This window comes from Perca fluviatilis, chromosome 9 (genome assembly GCF_010015445.1).
Source record: "Perca fluviatilis chromosome 9, GENO_Pfluv_1.0, whole genome shotgun sequence".
NCBI lineage: Eukaryota > Metazoa > Chordata > Actinopteri > Perciformes > Percidae > Perca > Perca fluviatilis.
Window position 1 is genome coordinate 37,890,250 of NC_053120.1, and position 25,618 is coordinate 37,915,867.

The following is a 25,618-nucleotide window of genomic DNA, read 5'->3' on the forward strand; positions in this document are numbered from 1 at the left end:
TATCTTTGATTTGCAGCGTAGTGTTGTTGTTTCTGCTTTGCTTTGCTCCGGTTTGTAACTCTACTGAGAAAAGCTCAGAGTTTAGGCCTGACGGACACAGTCAGATCCATGAGAAGACACACAGCACGAAAAAGTTCTGTGATCCTTCCTTCAATAACCAGACAGCAGCCGCTATCACTCAGGTAATGTAACGCCTTATATATTTGTGTTCTACTTTTAGTCAGAAAAGGAGATTACGTTGCAGAGTGTGCTGCAAAACAATGTCAAGGTATCATTTAATGCTCCACCTGGAATTGTTCTGACGCCTTTCAAAAAGTATTTTTTTATTCTCATGTGATTGTATAAAGCTACAATTAGATATGCATTTAATATTGCCTCAGGAATAAATAAAACATCTTTGCATGGCATTCTTAACTTAATCTTTGATACCTAAACCTTCATCAGGGTACATAAGGCCTTTGCATAGGTCTATTTTTAACACACACTCTCTTCAGTGTGTATATGACCACATATGTTTCTTTCTGTCTCCATGTCACACCCTGATTTACAACTCAGACCAGTATTTCTTATTGACAAATGCATCTGATACTGTATGTAATTAATACGATTAAATCCATGTCCATGCCGAGTTAATCACTTTGCAGCCTGATTACTTAATATGATAATAGGTTTTTCCAAAGCAGATCAGTGGGGTTGGAGTGTTTGCTTGATAAACAAACACTCCAACCCCACAGTTGACTGTTCAGCTCTCTGGGCTAGATTTATCAAGCCGTTTGCGCCTGTTTCCAGGCGCTAATTGGTCGCAAAGATGGACGTAACTGATGCGGGCTATTTACAAACAGGGCGCACTTAGGTAAAATCGCAGATTGTCTGCCACATGAGCGAGAAGAGACAAGTTGCGCTTTCAATATGCGTTCGTGGGAGGGTCTTGGTGAAAGTGGGAGTTCCACCCAAAAAGGTGGGAGGATAAATGCAAAGTACCCCTAATTATATATTCCGTGGTATTTACTAAGACTGTCAGTAAGAGCGCGCCTCTATTCTGCGGGGGAAATTCTCCGCCTCTTAAAAGCAGGTCTAAACCAGCCGCAATCGAGTTTCCTCGTAGACCTTTATGCCGCTGGTGAAATGGCAACAGTAATTTGAGCAAGACGAAGACATAGGCGAGGCTGAAAATATTTTTAACACAAGAATCACACTTTGTCAGTGAACACAACATCATTTAGCGTTACAGATCAAGCAGCCGTGCAATATTAGAGTTACTGGAAGAAATCAAAGATGACATTGAATCTCCCACTCAGCGTTCACATCCCATTCCAGCAGTTGTTAAACTCCTCGCTACATTACAAATATTGCCATCAGGATCATTTCAAACAGTCATAGCATCAGCAGTGGGAATATCGCAGTCTGCCATATCATAGCACAAAAGTACGGCCGCTTTGCTACAAGCGCAATTTACGGTATAGTGAAGAAGCGAAAAAAACGCTGATTGCCTGATGGGTGTCAGGGTTAATAAATACTACGCAAAATGTGGAAAAAGCGTGCGCCCATTACCGAACTCGCATAAACAGACGCAGCGCAAACTGCGCTAGTGTTAGTAAATCAGGCCTTCTGTGTCTGTACAGAAGTGCACACACACACACACACACACACACACACACAACACACACACACACACACACACACACACACACACACATACACACACACACCCATAGTGCGTGGCACTATCTTTGTGGGGACCTGTCATTGACATAATGCATTCCCTAGCCCCTTACCCTAACTTTAACCATCACAACTAAATGCCTAACCTTAACCCTTACCCTCACCCTAACCATAACTTAATTCTATCCTTAATCCTACAACCAAGTCTTAACCCTCAAACAGCCATTTAAGGTTGGGTGGCCCCACAAAGCTGTCGGGTCCCCACAAGTAAGACTCCCGGTTTTTGGACCCCACGAATATAGTAAAACAAGAACAATTCAATTCAATTTTATTTATAGTATCAAATCATAACAAGAGTTATCTCGAGACACTTTACAGATAGAGTAGGTCTAGACCACACTCTATAAATTCCAAAACCCCAACAATTACAGTAATTCCCTCAAGAGCAAGCATTAGTAGTGGCTATTGCGACGTGACGTAGGGAAAAACTCCCTTTAGGAAGAAACCCTCGGCAGACCCAGACTCTTGGTGCGGTGTCTGGGCGGGCGGTTGGGGGTGTGATGAACAGTGCCAATAATAGTCACATTAAGATAATGGAACAGTGACTTCGAAGGTCATCGTGGAAGTTCATGTCATAGCAGGGCACATCGTGTCACACTGAGTAGTGCAGTCTCCTATACCGGATCCTGACTACTCTGTGCATAGGAACATCACAGCAGGGCGTTGCGGGATGTAACGTGGCGCTGCAGAGCATGGGTGGATGCGGCAGGACGCAGCAGGATGCAGCAGGACGCAGCAGGATGCAGCAGGATGCGGCCGGGAATTGCAGAGAAAGAAGAAACATAAGGACTCCGGGGAGTAAATTCCCCAGAGCTAGATTAGTAACAAGCATTTCTGGGACAGGATGCATACAAAAGTAACAAGTAGAGATGAGAGAGCAGCTCAGTGTGTCATAGGAAGGAAGGAGCTTCCCCGGCAGTCTAGAATTATAATAGCATAACTAAGAGAGGCAGGTTAAAGAGAGGTGCCTGGTCGGGCTAGAACTCTCCCCAACCGGATCGGGCTGTACTGGCCTGCCTCCCTCTACTCTCGCTATATTATTAATTATATAATAAATAAAACTGATGACTACGAAGAGAAGCAGGTGGGCTGGGTTAGGTGGACGCTGCAACTCCTCACTCCCTAACTATAAGCTTTATCAAAGAGGAGGGTTTTCAGTTTACTCTTAAATGTGGTGACGGTGTCTGCCCCTCGAACCCAAAGTGGGAGCTGGTTCCACAGGAGAGGAGCCTGATAGCTGAAGGCTCTGGCCCCCAGTCTACTTTTAGAGACTCTAAGAACCACAAGTAGCTCCGCATTCTGGGAGCGTAGTGCTCTACTAGGACAATAAGGTACTAAGAGCTCTTCTAGGTATGATGGTGCTTGACCATTTAGAGCTTTGTAAGTCAGGAGGAGGATTTTAAATTCGATCCTAGATTTCACAGGAAGCCAGTGCAGAGAAGCCAATACAGGAGAAATATGATCTCTTCTCTTAGTTCTCGTCAGAACACGTGCTGCAGCATTCTGGATCAGCTGGAGAGTCTTAAGGGATTTATTTGAGCAACCTGATAATAAGGAATTGCAGTAGTCTAGTCTAGAAGTAACGAATGCATGGACTAGTTTTTCAGCATCGTTTTGAGACAGGATATTCCTAATTTTGGCAATGTTACGAAGATGGAAAAAGGCTGTTCTTGAGGTTTGTTTTAAGTGTGCGTTGAAGGATATATCCTGATCAAAAATAACTCCTAAATTTCTGACAGTAGTGCTGGAGGCCAGGGCAATACCATCCAGAGTAGCTATATCTTTAGATAATGAAGTTCGGGGGTGTGTTGGTCCCATCACAATAACTTCAGTTTTGTCTGAGTTTAACATCCAGGATTTTATATCTTTAATACATGCTTGAAGTTTAGCTAACTGACCACTTTCGTCTGGCTTAATTGACAGATATAATTGGGTATCGTCTGCGTAACAGTGAAAGTTAATTGAGTGTGTCCTAATAATATTGCCTAGAGGAAGCATATATAAGGAAAATAGAATTGGTCCAAGCACTGAGCCTTGAGGAACGCCATGGCTAACTTTAGCGTGCTTGGAGGGTTTATCGTTAATGTTAACAAATTGGGATCGCTCAGAGAAGTAGGACTTAAACCAGCTTAGTGCGATTCCTTTAATGCCAACTAAGTGTTCCAGTCTCTGTAACAGGATGGTATGGTCAATAGTGTGAAATGCAGCACTAAGATCTAGTAAAACAAGGATGGAGGCAAGTCCTTTGTCTGCAGCAGTTAGAAGGTCGTTAGTAATTTTCACCAGTGCCGTCTCTGTGCTATAATTCTTTCTAAATCCTGATTGAAAATCATCAAATAAACTATTGCTATTAAGAAAATCACATAACTGATTAGCAACCACCTTCTCAAGGATCTTGGATAGAAAGGGAAGGTTAGATATAGGTCTATAGTTTGCTAAGACCTCAGGATCGAGGGTGGGTTTTTTCAGAAGAGGTTTTATCACAGCTATTTTAAATGACTGCGGTACATAACCTGTTAATAGAGACATATTGATCATATCTAGTAATGAAGTGTTTACCACGGGTAACGCTTCTTTGAGTAGTCTCGTTGGGATGGGGTCTAAGAGACAGGTAGATGGCTTAGCTGAGGATATCTTTAACATTAATTGTTGAAGGTCTATAGGATAAAAGCAGTCTAAGTATATGTCAGGTCTAGTCGTTCTTTCTAGCGGTCCTGCATTTAAAGGTGAACCGTTAGAAGTTGAGGGCAAAAGGTGATGAATTTTATCTCTAATTGTTATAATTTTATCATTAAAGAAGCTCATGAAGTCATCACTACTCAGTGCTAGAGGAATAGATGGCTCAGTAGAGCTGTCGCTATCTTTCAGCCTGGCTACAGTGCTGAAAAGAAACCTTGGGTTGTTCTTATTTTCTTCTATTAGTGAAGAGTAATAGTCTGATCTGGCTTTTCTTAGGGCCTTCCTATAGGTTTTGAGACTTTCTTGCCAATCCAAACGGGATTCTTCCACTTTGGTGGAGCGCCACTTACTTTCGAGGTTTCGCGAGATTTGTTTTAATTTGCGAGTTTGGGAGTTATACCAAGGTGCAAGTTTCCTTTGCTTTATCATCTTCTTTTTTAGGGGAGCAACACAGTCTAAGGTTGTCCGTAGGCAAGTCGTAGCACCGTCTACAAATGTATCAATTTGAGAGGGACTAAGGTTAACATAAAGGTCCTCTGTTATGTTAAGGCATGACATAGAGTCGAATGCTGTTGGAATATCTTCCTTAAATTTAGCTATAGCACTGTCAGATAGGCATCTAGTGTAGAAGCTTTTCTCTAATTTAGTATGGTCAGGTAGTAAGAATTCGAAAGTAACAACGAATATAATTGGCTGTAATGTTTTCCATTTTGGATGTTGAAGATTAAGAACAAGACTTTCAAACGAGTTATAATTTAGTTTTGGTTTAGGATTAATTAACAGGCTTGAATCAAAGATGGCTGCAACTCCCCCCTCCTCGGCACACACGCACACATACACACACACACACACACATACTTGTTGATTTACAAAACACTTAAAGGTTGTTCATGTTGTGTTTGAACTAACCGACCTCCAGAACTGTCAGTTCAACACCTCGGGGGGCCGCTGTGAATACTGTAAAGAGGGTTACTATGGAAACGCAGCCAACAGGACCTGTCGTGCCTGTCCATGTCCCTTTACATGGAACAAGTAAGTCTCTTTTTTATTACACTAGCTCAACCAAGCTCAGCTGATTTTTGCCCTGCAGCAATATGAAGATATTATTGTGTCTCTGTGCAGTTTTGCGTTGGCCTGTCTGGACATCGCCTCAGGAGGGGTTGAATGCTTGTGTAAACGCGGTTACCGTGGAGCCACATGTGAGAGGTGTGTCTGCTGCTCAAGAAGTGACACAAAACCATCACAAGCATTATTTACATCTTAACTGTATTATCAGAGCATTAAAATGTTGCATCCTAATCCCTATTGTCCACTGCTCAATGCAAGGCACAGACATGATATTAGCATGTAGGTCTGACACTGAAAATATGAAAGCTCAAAAAGCAGCTTCCCCCTCTTAGTTTTTCCTCTCTTTAAGATGTGCATTGGGTTACTACGGCAATCCAATGGTGCACGGAGGCAGCTGCAAGCCCTGCAATTGCAAGGATGGCTCGAACATTTGTGATTCTCTGACTGGAGGTATATATATATTTTCACACAAATACAGACAAATAACCGTTTGATAAAGACTGCTTTCATTTAAACAGAAAGTCATAACCCTCAGTTTTACTTATATGTGTGTTTATCCCTAACCAGAGTCATTCATTACAATTTCTTATAGTTACTATGTTTTTTAAAGATAATTTTTTGGGGCTTTGAAGGCCTTTAATTGACAGGACAGATTGAAGACAGGAAAGGGGAGAGAGAGCGGGACGACATGCAGCAAAGGGTTAAAAAGGTAGTTACTATGTTTTGAAGGGGTTGGACTTCCATAAAGTTGGAAGACTCATAAGAAACAGATGTTTTAAGAATAGTCTAAATCAAAGCTACAGAGGCCAATATATCCTGATTTTTGGTTCCAAAAGCACTTGAGCCTACAATTTCCATAATGCATCTTTTTTGTTGGACGCTCCCTGCCTGATAAATGATAACTCCATGCTACAGTTTGTAACGCAGGCTTTCTTGTATAAACTTGTAGTCTCAAAGCCTGAGCTGAGGAACCAATGAAAACCAGTAAACTGGCCTTAATGGGATGAGATTCACTTTAAAGGGGACAGATCATGAAAACCTCACCTTGTCAGTACTTGTGCACATGCATTTGGGTATCTGGAGTGCCTACTAACCCACACACTGTGAAATAAGACAACCCAGTCAGTTTTTTGTGGGTTAGATCAGAAAACATGGGAGTCAATAAGCCATTTAGTTTGGTCTCTCCTTCCTTTGTCACATACAGGCTCATTACAATATACTGCCCCCATCTAAGCATCTCAACTCACGGCTTGAGAACTACATTTGCATAGTTTTCTCGTAACCCAATCAGAGCAGACTCGGATTTTCGAGAGGGGGGGCTTAAAGAGACGGGTGCTAAGAGAAGTGTTTGAGACAGAGGGTGTATACAGGTATATTCAGACAGAAAGTTTGAGATAAAGAAAGTGTTTTTGAACATTAAAACATGTAAACATGTTCAAGTAGAAACCCCAAATACAAGTAGAAACCTGAAAATGAGCATAATATGTCTCCTTTAATGTTTTCCTTTTAATAGAGTGCATCACATCTGGTAACAGCAGCTGTGGTGCTCACTGCCATGGTGAGTCTGTGTTGAAGATTCAGCTTACAATCAAGTTTTGACATGAAGAATTACTTAAAAAAACAAGACTGTATCATAGTGTTTCATCTTCTCCTTATATTTACTGTCAGAATGTGACGGCTCTACTGTCTCCTTACTGGTTGACTTGGAAAAGATGGACGATGCCTTGGCTCGGCTGCAGCAGCAGCTGGAGAATGTCTCTAATGGCCCTGGTTTACTCTCCAGGCTGGAGGCTAACATCTCTGAAACCAAGGTGCAGTTGATGCAGATTTGAGGTATCTGTGTGTGTAGTTATGAGCTGGCCTTTAAAACATTTTCTATAAAGTGCTTGCCAAAAGAAAAAGATCCCAACTTCTATTCTATTCATATCACACAACAATGTTTCTCTATGTTCAGAGTACTTAACCCCCCCATCTGTTTTGCAGAGTCTGGTTGGGAGCTACAGCGCTGCTGTGAGGCACCTGGATCCAACGGTTGAACAGCTGGAAGTAGATGTGGATGTTGGCAGAGATGACTTGAGTCAACTGACTGACAAGGTACCTGGAGTGAATTTTCCCCAGTTAATCAAACTGAAACTCCATCAGGAGTTTAGGAAGATAATTGCAATGTTTATATTAAAAAGTAAATGTGAATTATTCTTTGAATACTGCAAGAGGTAGTTATGAGGTTTTGAAAACACATGAGAAGCCCTTCACACAATCTTTACATTTTCACCAACTTTTCAGACACTTAAATCTGTATCAGATCTGGAGAAGGTCTTGCAGAATGTGAATGGAAGAAAGTTAAAGGCAGAGGATCTTCTCTCTGAAGCGTTCCTTATAGCAACACAAGGTACGTACATCAGTTAACATTAATATTATATACTTATGTGTTGTCATGACTTTACACCACTGTTCTGCGGGCTTGCAGATGTCAGATTGGACCAAAAACAAAGTTTGTGGGACTTGTTAAGGAAACTAGATGATTGGTTAAAGGGATACGCCACCGTTTGTTGAAATAGGGCTTATTGCGGTCTCTTTGTGCATGCATCGTTTTAGTCCGGTGCAACACTGGCAGCGCCGCCGCTAGTTAGCTTAGCGTAGTGAATGGAATCCTATGTTGCCGGTTAGCATGTTGTGAGTAAAAGTGAGCCAACAAAAAACAAAAAAACAACCTAATTACTTGCACTGAGACAAAAAATGCGTTGGCCCACCTATCTACAGACAGGGTAGACCGTGATAAGCCCTATTTCAACAAACGGTGGCGTATTCCTTTAAGTCAAAGTGAGCCTTAGCTACAGACGTATCATTGTGTCTCTGTTACTGTGGTCTGTCAGATTTGATAAAGCAGAAACCTGGAGAGTCAGTTGCTGTTTCTGAAAACAACAAAGCCAGGATGATGGAGGAGGCTCAGTGCATTGTGCAGGAAATGAGAGGCTGCACTGCTCAGAGAGACAGAGCTGGCAGGGAGCAGGAGGACACACACAAATGTGAGTTTAAAAAAAAAATGTAATCATTGGTTGCTTTCTGGCATATTTATGGATAAAATGGTGCACCACTGCACCTGGTGTTTGGCTTATCACAAACCACATTCACTCCACAATAATGTGAAGGAGAAGGCACTTCATAGAGGGCAGGCCACTTGCAACAACTCTCCAAGCTGCAACCACCACAACCACTTCTCTTCTAGATGTGATTAACAACAACACTCTCACTTAAATGCAGGAAAATAACAAGTGTGTTCGATAAGAAAATCAATACCACTCTCGTGTATGTACGCTAAGCTACAGCTAGCTTAGCTTAGCTTAGCATAAAGACTGGATGCAGGGGATAACAGTTAGCCTGGCTCTGTCCAAAAGTAACAAAATTCACCTACAGTACCAGCAATGTGAACTAATGAATAAAAGGGCAACAAAGAGGCTATTGTAGTAATAGTTCTATTCAGCTCTGGCTGTTCATGAACAGATGGATACTGACAGTGCTGTAGTCAAGTCCACCTTTGTCAAGTCCAAGACAAGTCCATGACCAGGACTAGTTGAGACCTAGTCAAGACTGAGTCCACAAAGGTTTGGGTCAAAGTCAAGACCAAGTCCAAATGAGAGACAGTCAAGACCGAGAAAGACAGGATCAAATTAGGCCATATTATTTACTTTACTTACTACAATTTCACTTTAGTCACATGAAGCTGAAGTGCAACTTCACATTTTAGATGTTGAGTCTTTTTTATTCTGGTGTAACATGAACATCCTGGACTGCCAATGGAAAATGTAACAAACAACAAGCAACACAGGTGCCCAAAAAAAACTGATATGTTCACATTCTTGAACTTAGTACTTGTCCTGAAGAATCCATAGAACCCCAAAGTGCTCGCTGACATTGTGTCTGTGGCCAAAATGAAAATGATTGATGCCTGATGATTGAGGTATATGACGCAGCCAGGCATATACCCAGGGCCAATACCAATGCCCGTTCTAGATGGATTATCAATTAAACTAATACTGTTTTCTGAACAAGCACGCTTCATCAATGGTTTTGTTTTGAAGGAGGAATTTACTTTAGAAAAAAAGCATATAGTGCTGGACTAGGTCAAGACCAACTAGAATATTTGGTGAGTCCAATGGCCAAGTTCGAGTCCAAATACCGACGAGTCCATGACAAGCCCGAGACAATAGAAAAACGGACTCAAGTTCTACATCCCTGGATACTGATATCCTACATTTATACTGTAATATACTGTACATCCGTAAAAATTAACATCAGTGTAGTAGTGCAGATTGTCACCATGTAAAATCCCCAAAAGTCTGTGTGTTCCCCTCAGTGTTGGACATAATCAGGAACAACATGGCAGATCCTTTGGAAACCAAGCCGACTGGAGACTCTCTGATGGCCTCAGACTCTTCTCTGAGCGAGGCAGCTGAGCTGCTGACAGACGCAGGGGACAGAGTCGACAGGACACAGGCCCTTAACCTGAACGCTTGTACCGCACTACAACATCTGGAGGTGACATGAAACACAGCTGGAATCATTCGAATCATTTCTCACTCTGTCGTGTCATACTGATGTTTTCACCTCTCTTTGTTCATCATTTGTCAGCATCTTCAAACACAGCTGGAGAGAGAACAAAGTACGCTTCTTCCTGTGACTGAAATTACCAAAGATCTGCTAATGAATATCACTGACATTTTTTTAATGCTTGAGGAAATAAAAAAAGTAAGCGGCCATCTTTTACCGCCACGATTCCACAAGACAAGTTTTTTAGAGTGTGCTAACTGAGTTTATTGTGTGTAAATTACAGGAATTTGAAAATCATGCAGCTCAGCTAGATGGTGCCAAGCGGGAACTCTTTAAGAAGTTAAATAACATGCAGATTACGGCATTGGTGGATATAGTAACCAAAGCTGAGAAGCATGCAGAGGAGCTCAACAGAGTGACAGCAGAACTTCAGTGAGTGTGATGCAGAGGGAATCAATAAAGTGGATTATTATTATTATTATTATTATTTAGATCAGGGGTCTTTAATGTTTTTTTTTTAGGCCAATGACCCCTTAGCTTAAAGAGAGACAGAGTAGGGACCCCCTTCTACATATACTTTATGCAATTGAGTTGCATATTAGACTAGGCCAGATGGATGAAAATGTGGTCCCCTAATACTGTATCTGAAGTCTCTTTCCCGAAATTCAGCCTTGGTGCAGAATTACAGCCACTAGAGCCACCCCCACAATGAGCTTTCCTTAGGATGTGCCATTTCTGTGTCTGTAGATATTGAGGAGAAGAGAGGAGGGGCAAGGTGGAGGGTGGGGGTGTAGCCTTAACCAACTGCCACTTTGCTTGTTGCAAGCCATGATGTCTCTCTCTTTCTCATGGGCGGGGCCAAATTCTCTGGGTGGGCAAAGCAGAGAAAGGGGAGGTAACCTTGCTCCTTATGACCTCATAAGGAGAAGATTCCAGATCGGCCCATCTGAGCTTTCATTTTCTCAAAGGCAGAGCAGGATACCCAGGGCTCGGTTTACACCTATCACCATTTCTAGACACTGGGGGACCATAGGCAGGCTGGGGGAACGCATATTAATGTTAAAAAACCTCATGAAGTGAAATTTTCATGCCATGGCACCTTTAAACATGTTGAAGGCACAGTAAATCCTGTTTGGCTACCTTACCTATAGTAAGTTTATCTTCAATGTGTGGATTACATGTTTTTGTTTTTCACAAATAGGCCAATTTATCTTTGCTATTGAAATGTTGTATTCATATTCATTTTTTTTTATAATTTGGTGGCCCCCCTGCACTAACACTGAGGACCCCCTGTTGAAGAATTCTGACTTAGATGAACACTGAAGACAACTGTGTGTGTGCTGACATTAAAGCACCATGCTGTATGTTATTGCAGAGTGGTTCATAATGCTACCAACAGTACTGAGCTGCTCAGTGTGCTGGGTATAGGTGTGTATGACAGCATCCGAAATGCCGTAGAAAAGGCAGAGTCAGCAGCAAATCAGTCCAGAGAGGCTGCGGATGAAGCCTTAAAGGTAACTCAGACGCTACTGGTAATGTAACCTGAATGTTTTAATAATATAAATATTCATCCAAACTTACTAATAATATTAGTATTCTTTTAATTAGGATGTGAAGGAGGGAGGCCTGGTCAACGGGGCCGCAGGACTCAACGATAATTCAACTCGTTTACGGACAGAAGCCAACGAGACTCAGAGTGACTTCAAAAGTGTGAAAACAGCATCATTTATCGCAAATATATTCTGTTCATTTTGAATTCACAAAGGTGAAAAGCTTTTTATTTTACTTTGAACAGTGCTGTCACGTAAAGTGAACACCCTCAGAGGCCGCATGAATATGCAGAAGGAAAAAGGAGAATTGCTGAGAATGGGCATCCCAAACGTTAGTGGCAACCTCAAAATGATCAGAAGAGGTCGGTGGATCACTTGGCGAGAAAAGATTACACACTGTACCTGCGTCACAGTAGATCATAGTGTTTTTATTTGATTTCAGATGACACAGACGTTCTGATAGAGTCCGCGAAAACAACTGCAGCTGCCTCTAACTCCACAATCAGTAATATAACAGAGAGACTGAGAAATATCAGTCAGAAAGTGGAGAGAATACCTCTGACCAAAGTCAGTGTGAATATAGATGATATGTTGGTTGATGCAGACCAGGCATGTGAGTATTTAATGGCAGAAATCAGCCACCTTCTTAAAGTATTACACATAGTCTCTGTTTTTTAAATGTATTAATTGTCTTCTGGCAGCTGGAATATAATCATGTTGTTATGTTGGTCTCCTGCGTCTGTTCAGTGAAGAACTTGAACACAGCCCTTCCTGTGCTGAAAGACAAAATCACACAAGTTGAGGCTCTCAGTGGGAAGACGCCTCCTACTGCCAACATGACAGAAAGCATCAGGAGAATCAAGGATGTGATAGAGGAGACAAGAAACTTTGTTAATAGGGTAAAGTGTGCCTTTCAACTTGTTGTTTCTTGCCTATCAGCTTTGATTTAATGCCGCTATAAACAATATTTTATTGTATATTGTGAAAGGTGTACCTGGTAGTGATTAACCCAGAGACAATTATCATCTGACTCGGTCGTTCCTCTCAGCTCTAAGTAGCCTAAAAATGTCTTTCGGCCCTATTGTTTTGGTTTTCTGACCTGCAACTGTAATATTTTGGTTCACTCTCACAGCTCTCATGGTGTCATTTTCAGTCGCAGCAAGCGAAAAAAGCTTTTTTTTAGCAGTTAAAGAGACAGATCTGTCCCTCAGGAGCTGGTGGAGACCAAAAACAGCTAAAAGGACACTGTATAACAATATAATAGTGAACCTACGTTAATCAGTTGGACACAAACCGGACCAATGAATGATAATGTTGCTCCATATTTGTTATAGATATGTAAGTAAAGCAACTGTTTTCTAACACGTTTGGCATATCAACCTATAATATGTCAGTCTTGGGTTCACAGCTTGTTTCTGCTCTAAGGCGGCCAAAAAAATAAAACACAATAAATCATCTTTTTTGTGAATCCATATTTACACCAATAATTTCAACCTCAACTGCTCTTTTCACAGCTCCCAGTTGCCACCACTTTCAACGGAAAAGGTCACGTTGAGCTTCGTCCTCCGAGAAACCCTGAAGACATAAAATCGTTTACAGCCGTCGATATGCTTCTCAATCGCCATCAAAACAATCCCTCCAAGGTTGACTTCAGACGAATGCGACGCCAGAACAGCGTCTTCGTTTTCTACCTGGGCAACAAGAATGTGAGTGTGGCTGCTTCCTGAAATACAGACATATGCCAATTTTAGCTTACAGCTGACATACCTGTCAAGTACTATTATCATAAAATTAGTTTTAGTGACAGAACTTTTTTTCATTTGAGCCAGACAAAACCAGTCACTTAACTAAACTCCAAGCATGCATCAAAGATATAAAATCATGGATGACCTACAATTTTCTGATGTTAAACTCATACAAAGCTGAAGTGATTGTGCTGGGCCCTAAACACTTCCGAACCTCATTATCTAAAGATATAGCTACTCTGGATGGTATTGCCCTGGCCTCCAGCACTACTGTCAGAAATCTAATTAGGAGTTATTTTTGATCAGCATATATCCTTTAATGCCCTTAAACAAACCTCAAGAACAGCCTTTTTTCACCTTCGTAACATTGCCAAAATTAGGAACATCCTGTCTCAACACAATGCTGAAAAATTAGTCCATGCATTTGGTACTTCCAGGCTGGACTATTGTAATTCCTTACTATCAGGATGCTCAAATAAAACCCTTAAGACTTTCCAGTTGATCCAGAATGCTGCAGCGCGTGTTCTGACAAGAACTAAGAAAAGAGATCATATTTCTCCTGTATTAGCTTCTCTGCATTGGCTTCCTGTAAAATCCAGGATTGAATTTAAAATCCTTCTCCTGACCTAGAAAGCTCTAAATGGTCAAGCACCATCATATCTTGAAGAGCTCATAGTACCTTATTGCCCCACTAGAGCACTGCGCTCCCAGAATGCAGAGTTACTTGTGGTTCAGAGTCTCTAAAAGTAGAATGGGAGCCAGAGCCTTTAGCTATCAGGCTCCTCTCCTATGGAACCAGCTTCCAGTCTGGGTCCGGGGGGCAGACACCATCACCACATTTAAGAGTAAACTTAAAACTCTCCTCTTCGATAAAGCTTATAGTTAGGGAGTGAAGAGTTGCAGCGTTCAGCCAGACCGGCGGGGGAGGGTGTGTGTCTGCAGACGCGGCACCCCTTCTCCTCTGTTTCTCTTCATAGTCGTCAGATTAATTTACCATATAATCAATGATATTATCAAAGTAGAGGGAGGCAGGCCAGTACAGCCCGATCCGGCAGAGGAGAGTTCTAGCCCGACTTAAGCACCTCTCCTTAACCTGTCTCTCTTAGTTATGCTGTTATAGTTTTAGACTGCCGGAGGATTTCCTTTGAAACACTGAGCTTCTCTCTCCTCTCTCTTTCCATCTGTGTGCATCCATGTCCCAGAAATGCTCGTTTCTAACCTAGCTCTGGGTAGCTTATTCCCCGGAGTCCTTATGTTTTTTTTTGCCCAGCATGTTTCCTTGGATTAGGATGGCACCAAAATCATGGTTGCAGCTGTCGCCGTGGTCCTGCTGTGCGCCCTGCTATACCCTGCTACGCTCTGCAGTGCCCTGCTACGTCCTGCTACGTCCTGCTACGCCCTGCAGTGCCCTGCTACGCCCTGTAGTGCCCTGCAGTGCCCTGCTACGCCCTGCAGTGCCCTGCTACGCCCTGCAGTGCCCTGCTATGTCCTGCGATGCCCTGCTATGCTCTGCTATGCCCTGCTACGTCCTGTAATGCCCTGCAGTGCCCTGCTATGTCATGAACTACTATGAAGACTATTTCTAGTCACTGTTCCATTATCTTTATTGTGACTATTATTACCACTGTTCATCACACCCCCAACCGGCAACGTCAGACACCGCCTACCAAGAGCCTGGGTCTGTCCGAGATTTCTCCCTTAAAGGAAGTTTTTCTCACCACCAAGATTTCTTACTAAAAGGGAGTTTTTCCTCGCCACTGTTGCACTAAAATGCTTGCTCTTGGGCGAATTACTGGGATTGTTGGGTCTTTGTATATTATAGAGTGTGGTCTAGACCTACTCTATCTGTAAAGTGTCTTGAGATAACTCCTGTTATGATTTGATACTATAAATAAAATTGAATTGAATTTATTATTTTTATTTGTCATGCTCTTCTTTCATTTTCAGGCCTCTGGAGACTACATTGGGATGGCTATCAGAAGCAATGTGTTGATTTGTGTCTACAAGCTGGGTGGAGTTGTCCATGAGGTGGAAACCAGCCAAATAAAAACAACCACCAATGTGAACTCCTCAGACTTTGACAGGGTTGTCTTCCACAGGTACTTCATGCACATGACGGGAGTTTAGAAAGTGAAAGCTCCTCCACCAAGTGTAATCAACAGATTATTTCGGTGTCAACATTCCCTGCAGAGTTTACCAAGATGCTGAAGTTAACATCACACAGAACTTCACATCACAGAAGCCAGTCAGCCTCACTCCTAAACGTAACCTTCCAAACACGACGACCGGCATCTACCAACTGGATCCAGACAGTCTTGTTTTCTACGTGGGAGGCTATCCTGAGGACTTTACAGTATTGTATTTAATTTTCACACTGGTAGAAACTGAAAAAAGACTTCTATCAGACAAGGCTTTTATTGATTTGAATTGGCACCCAGTGGGAATTGCAAAGTCTCCGATACAAATTTTTGATTGACACGTAATAATTTTGACTTACTATCTCATACTTTTGGCAAAGTATCTAACTTTTTTGACTAAGTAAGTCATAATTTTTTTTTACTTAGTATCACATAACTTATTGAGTAAAATGTATGACTTGTATACTTAGTATCTCAATTTTGACTTAGAAAGTCAAATTTTAATTGTTACTTACCATTATTATTATTATTATTTTTTTTAATCATGTCTACCTTTTCATGTATTTCTTTTTGTTCTTGGCCGAAATGGGCTTCCATAAATAAGACACAAACTATAAAGTCGAAGATCCAAGTCAAAGATCAAATAGATAATTGTTGTAAAGTAGCTGAAAACATTTTCAGTCAGTCTTCTTTTTATTCTTGTAGCCTCCAGTGGAGCTGCATTACCCCAAGTACAAAGGAGCGATGAAACTTTCCTACATAAATGACAATCCTGTTTGTCTGTTCAACTACAAGCATGCAGTCAATATGGATGCAAAGCAGCCTATTGTGAAGTAAGCATCAAAAAAGTCACACGGTTTACAGAAATGTGCAAAAATGGTCGAATAACGATAAAGAATCCCTATTATTTGTTTAGGATTCCCCAGTCAGAGGTGTCTGATTATTATGAGGGAACAGGTTACCGCATGGCATTCATAAAGGACCCGGACAAGAGAAAGAGAAGATGGTTCAAATTTCACACAAACAGCCGAGAGACAAACGCCTTGCTATTCTACATCGGAAATGAAGTATGATGTTTCTAACGGAGTTCAACAGATTTGCAAAAGGACCAGTCCAACTCTTACTGATAGCAGCTTTATGCTCTACAAAATTAAAATGAAATATCAGTAGAATACAGTGGATGGGAACATTGAACTGGATACAAGTGGTACTAAACATACAACATGATTTTGTGTTTTATCTGCTACTACAGGAGTCTTTTTTCTGTGTGTTTGTGGAGAGAGGCTTCCTGGTGCTTCAAGGACAGCAAGCAGGCCGGGAGCTCAGAGTTCAGAGTGCTGAAAAAGTGTCTCTGTTTGTAAGATGATCTAAAATACTTTACATAAGGAACATCAAGCAGTGCAAGCTTTCTTAATCCATTCTTGAACTGTATTACTAAAAATGATGTGTCCTGTCTCAGGACGAACACTTTGCAATCACTATTGCAGACAGGTTTATTGTGCACTACGGACCACAGAAGGTCTCCACAGATCACAATCGAACAAACTTCATGAGTTATTACATCGGGGGTGTACCGTCACAGCTCAGACAGAGGTAACAAAACAGACTGATGCAACATTCACTATTTAGCTCATTAGATTAGGTCTGGCTATCGGCAATGATTTCCAGAATCGTTTAGATTCTGAAACACACGGTCCCGATTTGATTACATTTCTGGATTAATATCAATTAAGTTATGAGAAATTTCAGGTACAATACCAATTTTGCTTGTATGTAAAGGACATTCTCAGAGAACTTATGCTATAAATTGTAAAACCAAGAATCAACCCTCAACTATTTTTTTTTATAATGCACCAGGTTAATGTGGGGGTCAATTCACCACATCCATAGTGACAAGGCATATATTAAAAGATTGATTTCAGGATTTTTTTAATCGATATTAGATCACTCAAACAAAGATCGATTTTAATTGCAGAATCGATTTATTTTGACCCAGCCCTACTGTACATTTGATTAGCCTTTTGTACTGTTTTCTGTCTGTTATTGTCTTTGATTCTCAGACACAACATCACAGCTCCACCGCTGAGAGGATGCGTGGATCACCTGACAGCAGACGCTGAGATCGTAAAGTACAACAGAACGATTGGCGTCAGCGATGGATGTCCAGTCTCACTACTGGTAAACTACCAAAAAGAGATGACCTGGATTCATGGCTACTCTAAGCTTCATGCATGCAGGACTGAACATTGAGAATAGAATCTGATACTGGTGTGTTTCTGGCAGTGATGGAAGTACATTTTCTCAAGTACTGTACTTAAAGCTAAGGGGCCCTATTTTGACGATCTAAGCGCATGGTGTGAAGCGGCTGGCGTAGGTGCGTTTAGGGCGTGTCCTAATCCACTTTTGCTAGTTTGACAGCTTAAAAAAGGGTCCGTGCGCCGGGCGCATGGTTCTAAAGGGTTGTACTTAGTGTCTTCATTAATTCATAGGTGTGTTTTGGGCGTAACATTCAATCAACCAATCAGAGATCATCTCCCATTCCCTTTAAAAGCCAGGCACGTTTGTACCTTGGAGCATTGCTATTATGATGGCAGATTTGCACCGTAATATTTTTATTTGTAATCTTTTGCATGTTTGTGTGCTGCTGCGCGTCCCTGTGTGTGTGTGTAACAAGCATAGTGTGCGCGCGCTGTGCACGAGCCTAGGAGCATTTTACTAATTTGCTGTTAAAATAACAATGAAATGCTGCGCTATTGACTTTAGACCAGGTTTTTGTTGGTCAATGGCGCAATCACTTCCCGCTGCCTCAAGATAGCAATACGCCAAGAATGCACCTGAGCACACCTCCCTGTAGGACCAGCACGCCCATGGGCGCAGGTTGCTATTTAAACGACGTGGGCGCTGGACGGGAAACTGACAACTGCGTCGGTCTTAAACTGCGCGATCACGGTAGGCTTGTATCATGTGGTCGCCCCGACAGTGTTGTTGTCATTACTTAGAATTCCTCATGGGGGAGACAGAAACTACGCACTATAGCTTTAAGTACACATCTGAGGTACTTGTACTTTACTTGAGTCTTTTCTTTTCATGCCACTTTCTACTTCTACTCCGCTACATTTCAGAGAGAAATATTGTACTTATTACTCCACTACATTCATCTGACAGCTTTAGTTACTTACTTTACAATTTAAGATTTTTGCACACAAAACACATGTAGTTTATGAAATACAATGTTTTATTATAAATTACAAACTACCCAACAATATATAGACCTACAAGTCCAGCTGAAATGATTAGACGATTAAACATTTACTTGCTTGACAAAACTGTTTGGATTGTTTCCAGTTTCTAAAATGTGAGGAATTTTTCTCCATTGAGTACTGTTACTTTTAAATGATTCAAATATGAATCAGAGGTGCCGTTTTAGGTCGTTTACGACCCTTTCGGTCTCTGAGGGTCAATACTTTAAGTACATTTTCCTGATGATACTTACATACTTTGACTTAAGTAACATTTTTACTTGTAATAAAGTATTTCTACAGTGTGGTATGAGTACTTTTACTTAACTAAAGGATCTGAATATTTCTTCCAACACTGGTTTGTGGCTTGTGCAGGGTGTTCGTTCAGCTACGTTGTATTCAGCTCTGTCTGTTGATTCCCCGTCTGTCTGGGGTGTACAGCCAGCCAGAGTCTCTCTGGGCTTCAGGAGCACAGACGGACACGGTGCTCTTCTCAGGAGCAGCTCTCAGGTAAACCCTGCATGGCTCACTTTCTGCTTTAAACGAGAGACAAAAACTAATGCTCATAATGACTCTATTGGTATTCTCCAATCTCCTGCAGGGCTCCATCTCTGTCCATGACCTGCAGCTGTCCCTGGCTGATGGCTACGTAGTATTTAATAGTGATAATTATACCTTGAGGTCGGATAAAAGGTACAATGATGGAAGCTGGCACTACTTGTCTGCAGTATGCAGGCCAACAGGGTAAGATTTGTCCTATTTTTGTACCTTTATCTCAATTAGAATTTTAATGGAACCTTTACCGAACCCGTCTTGATTTCTCAGGCTGGAGCTCAGCATCGATAATGTAAAAGTGATTCAGGGACAATCACCCCATAGCAGGCCAGTGGATCAACATTTGCAAGGAGGGAAATTTAAAGGCTGCATCGCTAACCTCTACACAAGGAGGTTTGGAAACATTAGAAATGGTTATTTATAATGCCACAGCTGTTCTAATACAGAATATATGTGTCCCTTTCTCCTATAATTACATGACTTTATGTTTATTTAGGCCTGAGCAGAGCTTTATACCTGCCGATCTAAGCTCATTTTCACAAACGGTAGACGTAGTCCTTGGCCTGTGCAGTCTCCATCCGCCACCACATACCGAGCTGCTACCACCACCCGTGGTGAAAAAGCCCAAGAAACACAAACCCGTGAGCACTAAGAGCCATTATTTCTAGAGCACCATTATAATTCACCCACTGCTGTTATAATTAATAATAATTATATAGATGGAGATGCAGGTCATTTCTCTGTGGTGTGTCAGATTCAGGCTCCGGCAGGCAGCCAGTGTAAACCCCGGCGGGCACACCGGCGTGAATGGCAGCTCTCTGGGGAGCACAGCTGGCTCAGTTACACCCTGCCACAAGAGGACCTCAATCACAGGTAATTGTAGTTATATACAATAAAAAAACCTTTGTTCTTTCCTGAAGATGTGGAAATTATAACAGTGTTTTTCAGAAACGTTTATGGTTTGGGTTTGGTATCCTTTTGTGTATGGCATATAATAAAAAACCCAACATAAATAAAATGTTAATTCAGCCATCCATCCATCTATTTAGTCATTCATATGAACCGTATGAAGGCCAATGTATGCTGCTGCGTTAAATCGACACCGTGGGTACATACGTAGATACGTAGGTACATATGTAGGTACGTGTAGATACGGACCCTATGCCGGACCTTACGCAGTAGCCTGACGTGCACCAGTTTAATTTAACTACACCTCGCGGCGACGCAGAGCACAACAACTGTGATGGTCTGCTCGGCCGTGGCTTGGTAGCGTTGCATTTCCCCCGACTCATTTCCTGATTCTCCCTCTCCAAAAAAAAAAACATGAAATCAAGGAGAGGGTTAACTTTTCCTGATACACATTTCCTTGCGTGGTCAGAAAGCACAGGGGAGACACTTTGTTTCTTTCACTATGCCTCTAGAGTCGGTACTCGCTCTGAAGCTAATCACTGTCACTCTCTCACTGCCTTTACCAAACACTCCCCCCACACACACACACACACACACACACACACACGTCGGCCCTGCTATTCTTTTAAAGCTTAACGAGATCAACGAACAAGTATGAACTTTCAGGCCACTAAAGTAGGCTACGGTGAATGCTCTGCGTCGAGCCTCCGCAGAAGCATAAATCCTGCTTAAGGGACTTCCTGTACTATTCTTGTGTCTCAGGCCTCACTTCTCCCTCGACGTAAAGACCAAGACGTCCAAAGGGCTGATCCTCCATGTAGCCGGGAGAGGAGTCATCCCCCTGCTGGCTCTGTACATGGCCAATGGCAAGATCAAGATGTCACTCGGACAAAACCGAATCATCCAGCACAAGCAGAAGAGCAACGACGGGAACTGGCACAGAGTAACTGACCATTTGCTAAGCTCCGCCCTCCTAGTTACTGTTGCTACGCTGGTTGGCTACGCCTGTCAAACTTTCCTCTCTCGCATGGCACATATGTAGCTTACAATGATAATGGTGTCAAATTTACCACTCGAAATACGTAGTCATTTGGGGTCTACAATTACACACACGAGCAAACAAATGCAGCTTTTTATTTCTAGTCGATGACTGTGGATTTTGTCGCCTGAAATGAAGCCTGTCTCTTGTAGATTATGTAGATCAGGGGTGTCAAACTCAACTTCACTAAGGGCCACACTGGAAATGAGAATCACAATAAGGGCCAGATATGTAGAGTTTACTGACATGCTTTTATTTAACCGAAAAAGTTAAATGTCTTTGGCTGTATCGTTGAATGTCTCATATAGCTTTCTCCCATACAGTTTGGTTGACATAGAACCCTAAAAAAATCAGCAAAAAAGTTTCTTAGCCATCATAGAATTTAGCAACTCATGAAAAACAGAGATCAAATTTTTTAAAAGCAGGCTCCCAACTCACAACAACCTGTTTCACAGCCTGAATATTGTTGTGGGAATTTCTGAGGCATAAAGTCAGCAAATCTGCCTAAATCTGTTTCCTGACTTTTTTTGTTGTGACGCACAACTAGTCGGACCAAAATCTGTTGTGAACCTAAATTGATATGCGGGCCGGATCAGAATTTGCGAGGGGCCGGATTTGGCCCCCGGGCCTTGAGTTTGACACATGTGATGTAGATTATATCAACTATAGCTAGCTAGGATGAGGTAATGATAGTGCTTAAACTCCATCAGTTATTTGAAAACTGTCTCCAGATGAGTTTTCAGTGTTTCCAGATTACTTGATTTGTAACAGAAACTGAAAAATGATCCAAAGGATGCAAATGATGGCTACATACATGAAAATTATGAGTTTGGAAAACACAATTTCAGAAATTGTACATTGTACGTCTTTAAAGGGTAGGGGGACGTTACTTTGTGGACATTCAGGGAAGGTTTAGGGGACCATGTCTAGCGCAAGTTTGGCTCCTACAGGGCAGAAGTTCCATTTCTGACCAGATTTTTTTCTAATGTGACCTGTAACACCACAAAATAATGTGGTTAGCTAATAACATGCCCTTCGACTTTGGAAATAATTCTATAGCTACTGCAGGTAGCCAGTAGGTAGCCATACTAAAGTTACAGTCCTATACTTTTTTTTATAGGATTTTTTTGGAGGTTTGGTAAAGGCTAAAAAACACATCACCTTCCAAACTCTTTAAATTATTATCGCTCTGATAACAGGCCAATGCAATTAGCTTCCACGTGGAGAAATTCAATAGATTTTTCACAGCAGACATGTTGACATGTCATAGTAGGAAAAGCACAGGTGTATTCAAAACCATTCATGATGGCTGCATTCCACTTAGGAGAGGCCCTGGTATTAAACCATTACTGATGGCTGCATTCCACTTAGGAGAGGCCCTGGTATTAAACCATTACTGATGGCTGCATTCCACTTAGGAGAGGTCCTGGTATTAAACCATTACTGATGGCTGCATTCCACTTAGGAGAGGCCCTGGTATTGGGCATGCTGACTCACTGAACTAGCTTACTGGGACACTTGATGGAATTGAGCCATCGTTAAGGTTATCAATCAGCTGTGCTTTTCCTACTATGACAAGTCATAATGTCTGCTATGAAAAAGGTCCATGCTAGACAGGCCTTCCTGCTTAGTTACGGTTGCTAAAGGATCACATTGACAGCAACCTAAAATCTGTTTGGCCTTTAGGCAAATGACTTGTGTTGAGTCACTTCTCCTGTGTAACAGGTTGAGTTCAGTGTGGAGAGGAGCACTTTTCATCTGCTGGTTGACGGGTTCCGTGTGACTGATGGACATCTGCCAAACAACGAGGGATCATCTTTAGACCTGCACAACCCCGTGTATCTGGGAGCTGATCCCAAAAGCAAAACCACAAAAGTCTGTATCACTCCTCCGTCAGTGTTTGACGGTTTCTTTTAACGGCCATATTTTCCCTCATTTGTTTACATATTGAGCCTCTTCTCTTTTCTCTTCCTGCCCTCCCTCAGGGACACAACATTCCCACGAACAGTGTTATTGGTTGTATACGGGACTTCAAAATGAATGAGGTCGTTATGGTGGACCTTGAGGCAAGCTACAAAACTTTACCCTGCTTCGATGGGCTCGCAGAGATCGGGACATACTTTGGCGGCGGTCACATCGTCTTGGGTTTGACAAATTTCATGAATCCTGATGTATTTCCCTGTTGTCAGTGTGCAGTATGAGTGCAAGTTACAACAAACAGACCTTAACTCTAATAAGGACTATTTCTGTTTTAGAGAATTATTTCACCATTGGCTCGGAGTTTGTGTTGGCCTTCGAGCTGCGTCCTCAATACCTGACAGGTCTTCTCTTCCATGTGCAAAGTCGCAAGTCCAGCCTTAATGTCTTTCTAAAGGAAAACAAGGTGAATCCTTCTAAGAATGAACTATGACAGCTGATCAGGCAGCAATTTGAAAGAAATTCAGGATAAAATGACTAAAACATTATGTTTAGTGACTGTCATCTTTTACCAGGTGGGTGTCGGCGTGAGTGACGGTAACAGGGCTGCCAGTGCCTCAGTGACTCCTCGTGTAAGCCTCTGTGATGGAAAGTTTCACCAGGTTACAGGTACGACTTCTCGTGCTGACACTTTACAAAGACGTGATGATACGTGAGTAGCTATAGATTTTGGACTCTAGTGCTTTTGTCCTCCAGTGTCCAAACAACGTGACGTTATCAAACTAGTGGTGGACTCCATTTCTCAGCAGAAAGCCGTCCTCTTCACCTCCACCTCAACAACACTGGATACACTTTACATAGGAGGTAAATCCACCAAACATGTTGCAGAATATCTTTCGAAATATCAGCTTTTTATCACTGTATTTATTCTGTTTTGTATCTATGTCGAACATAAAAAACATGATAAAAAAAGAAGTGTATGTATATGTAGGCACACACACATACGTATATACTGTATGTATACACATGAGTACAATTGTATTAAAGTATATCAATGACAACTAAACAACAAATACTTTAAAGAAAAGTACTGATGGTGAAAATTTCTCTTTCTGCTTCTCTTCTTCTCCATTCAGGGACAAGAAAGCAGAACCGAGCCCCCGTGCGCTCACCATTTGTAGGCTGCTTACGAAATGTGAAGCTTAATGGAAGACCGGTTGCATTTGAGAAAGGATCCAGGGTGGTTGACCCTGTCAGCATTAATAGTTGCCCTGCAGACTAAGGCTGTGTCATTAATGGGTGACGCACCAACTTCTTTAACCGCACAGACCCTTTGGCATCATTAAAAAGTCATATTATGCAGACAGGCTTAGGTAAAAACCCACAGAAATTAATTAGAAATTCTATTAGGCAAGCACAGTCCCCCGTAAGATAATGTTGCTACACCTGTCAACTTTTCCATTTTTGCACAGCACATGTGCAGTTTATAATGATTACAGGTCAGATTTACCACTCAGAGTAACTAAGCCTTAGTCAAACTAAATTTAGAAACAAAGGTCCTGAATTCAGTCACAGTCATTTCTTGCCGGCGACCGTTTAATGTGTCAGCGGAAATAACATCTATTGCTAGTAAATTTAACCAACTGTAGCCAGCTAATTAAGCTAATGTTAACTTAATGAGTTGGTTGAAAACAACATCTTCAGTTGGCTTTTTAATGATTAAAGATGACTTTAAAATGAGAATCTTGTAAAGCGTTCTTGTGGGTTAGGGTTAGACATCTAAGAATCTATTCATTGCAATGGGCAGCCATACAAAATAGCTTGGATTGGATTTTAATTTCACAAAATATAAAAAGCAGTGAGAGAAACAAATATCAAATTTAACGATTTCACATATGTTGTTAAAATTTGGAAAAATGTTGTAAATGTAAAACTACTTAAAGGACAAATCCGGCGCAAAGTTAACCTAGGGGTTAATAACACATGTGTACCGAGTCGACCGTTCTCTGGGATATGTTTTCATGTTAATCAAATGTGACCAGTTTTAGCGCAAACCGCTAATTAGCTTATAAAGCTAGTCGTCGGTAAAAAGAAATCGCTATTTCTACACCACTAACAAGGCTCAAAATAGCCTCACACTTCAACAATAGCATAATGAGGGTCCCTTCATGTAGGGCTGTGCAATTAATCGAAATTTAATCGTGATTATGATTTTGGCTCCCAATGATCACGAAAACAGAATAATCGAGAAAAACAATTATTTAGCTCATTACGTTTTGCAAGTAAACTCTTATTTTCTCTTGTGTTCTGAATGAAAAAATAAAATTTAAATAAGAAAAGTATTAAGGCAAATTTCACAGATGTATGTGTTTTTTTACTGTTGATTTATTTAACTTTTTCCACTGTTTTTTAAGTTCAATAATTGCAACATCTTTCCAGAAGTTAACGAGTAATCGTGTCAAATTATCGTGATTTCAATATTGACCAAAATAATCGTTATTATGTTTTT

The 25,618-nt window shown here is 41.5% G+C and overlaps 1 protein-coding gene across 1 annotated transcript; it reads left to right on the forward strand.

Annotated features, from left to right (window-relative positions):
- The first annotated feature begins 42 nt into the window (after positions 1–42).
- Positions 43–24,798, forward strand: lama3 (laminin, alpha 3). The gene is made up of 37 exons (XM_039812428.1): positions 43–182; positions 5,321–5,433; positions 5,524–5,607; positions 5,819–5,919; positions 6,983–7,027; positions 7,138–7,280; positions 7,453–7,563; positions 7,753–7,858; positions 8,343–8,495; positions 9,824–10,005; positions 10,099–10,215; positions 10,301–10,449; positions 11,393–11,531; positions 11,626–11,725; positions 11,813–11,929; positions 12,010–12,180; positions 12,315–12,466; positions 13,082–13,273; positions 15,260–15,411; positions 15,503–15,665; positions 16,156–16,283; positions 16,367–16,517; positions 16,703–16,807; positions 16,910–17,043; positions 17,511–17,628; positions 19,065–19,199; positions 19,291–19,433; positions 19,515–19,637; positions 19,741–19,885; positions 19,999–20,117; positions 20,916–21,096; positions 22,918–23,067; positions 23,178–23,337; positions 23,448–23,575; positions 23,685–23,778; positions 23,866–23,973; positions 24,246–24,798. Exons 4-37 carry the CDS (start codon positions 5,847–5,849, stop codon positions 24,389–24,391), a joined length of 4,533 nt encoding a protein of 1,510 aa, XP_039668362.1. The 5' UTR covers positions 43–182; positions 5,321–5,433; positions 5,524–5,607; positions 5,819–5,846; the 3' UTR covers positions 24,392–24,798.
- The last annotated feature ends 820 nt before the right edge of the window (positions 24,799–25,618 follow it).

What these genes read in the sequence shown, in the direction of transcription:
- lama3 (XM_039812428.1), top strand. Translation starts at nt 5,847, where the DNA reads ATGGTGCACGGAGGCAGCTGCAAGCCCTGCAATTGCAAGGATGGCTCG. An exon ending in TGCTTGAGGAAATAAAAAAA is followed by an intron (nt 10,216 to 10,300) that starts GTAAGCGGCCAT and finishes TGTAAATTACAG; the next exon opens with GAATTTGAAAATCATGCAGC. An exon ending in TCTACCTGGGCAACAAGAAT is followed by an intron (nt 13,274 to 15,259) that starts GTGAGTGTGGCT and finishes TTTCATTTTCAG; the next exon opens with GCCTCTGGAGACTACATTGG.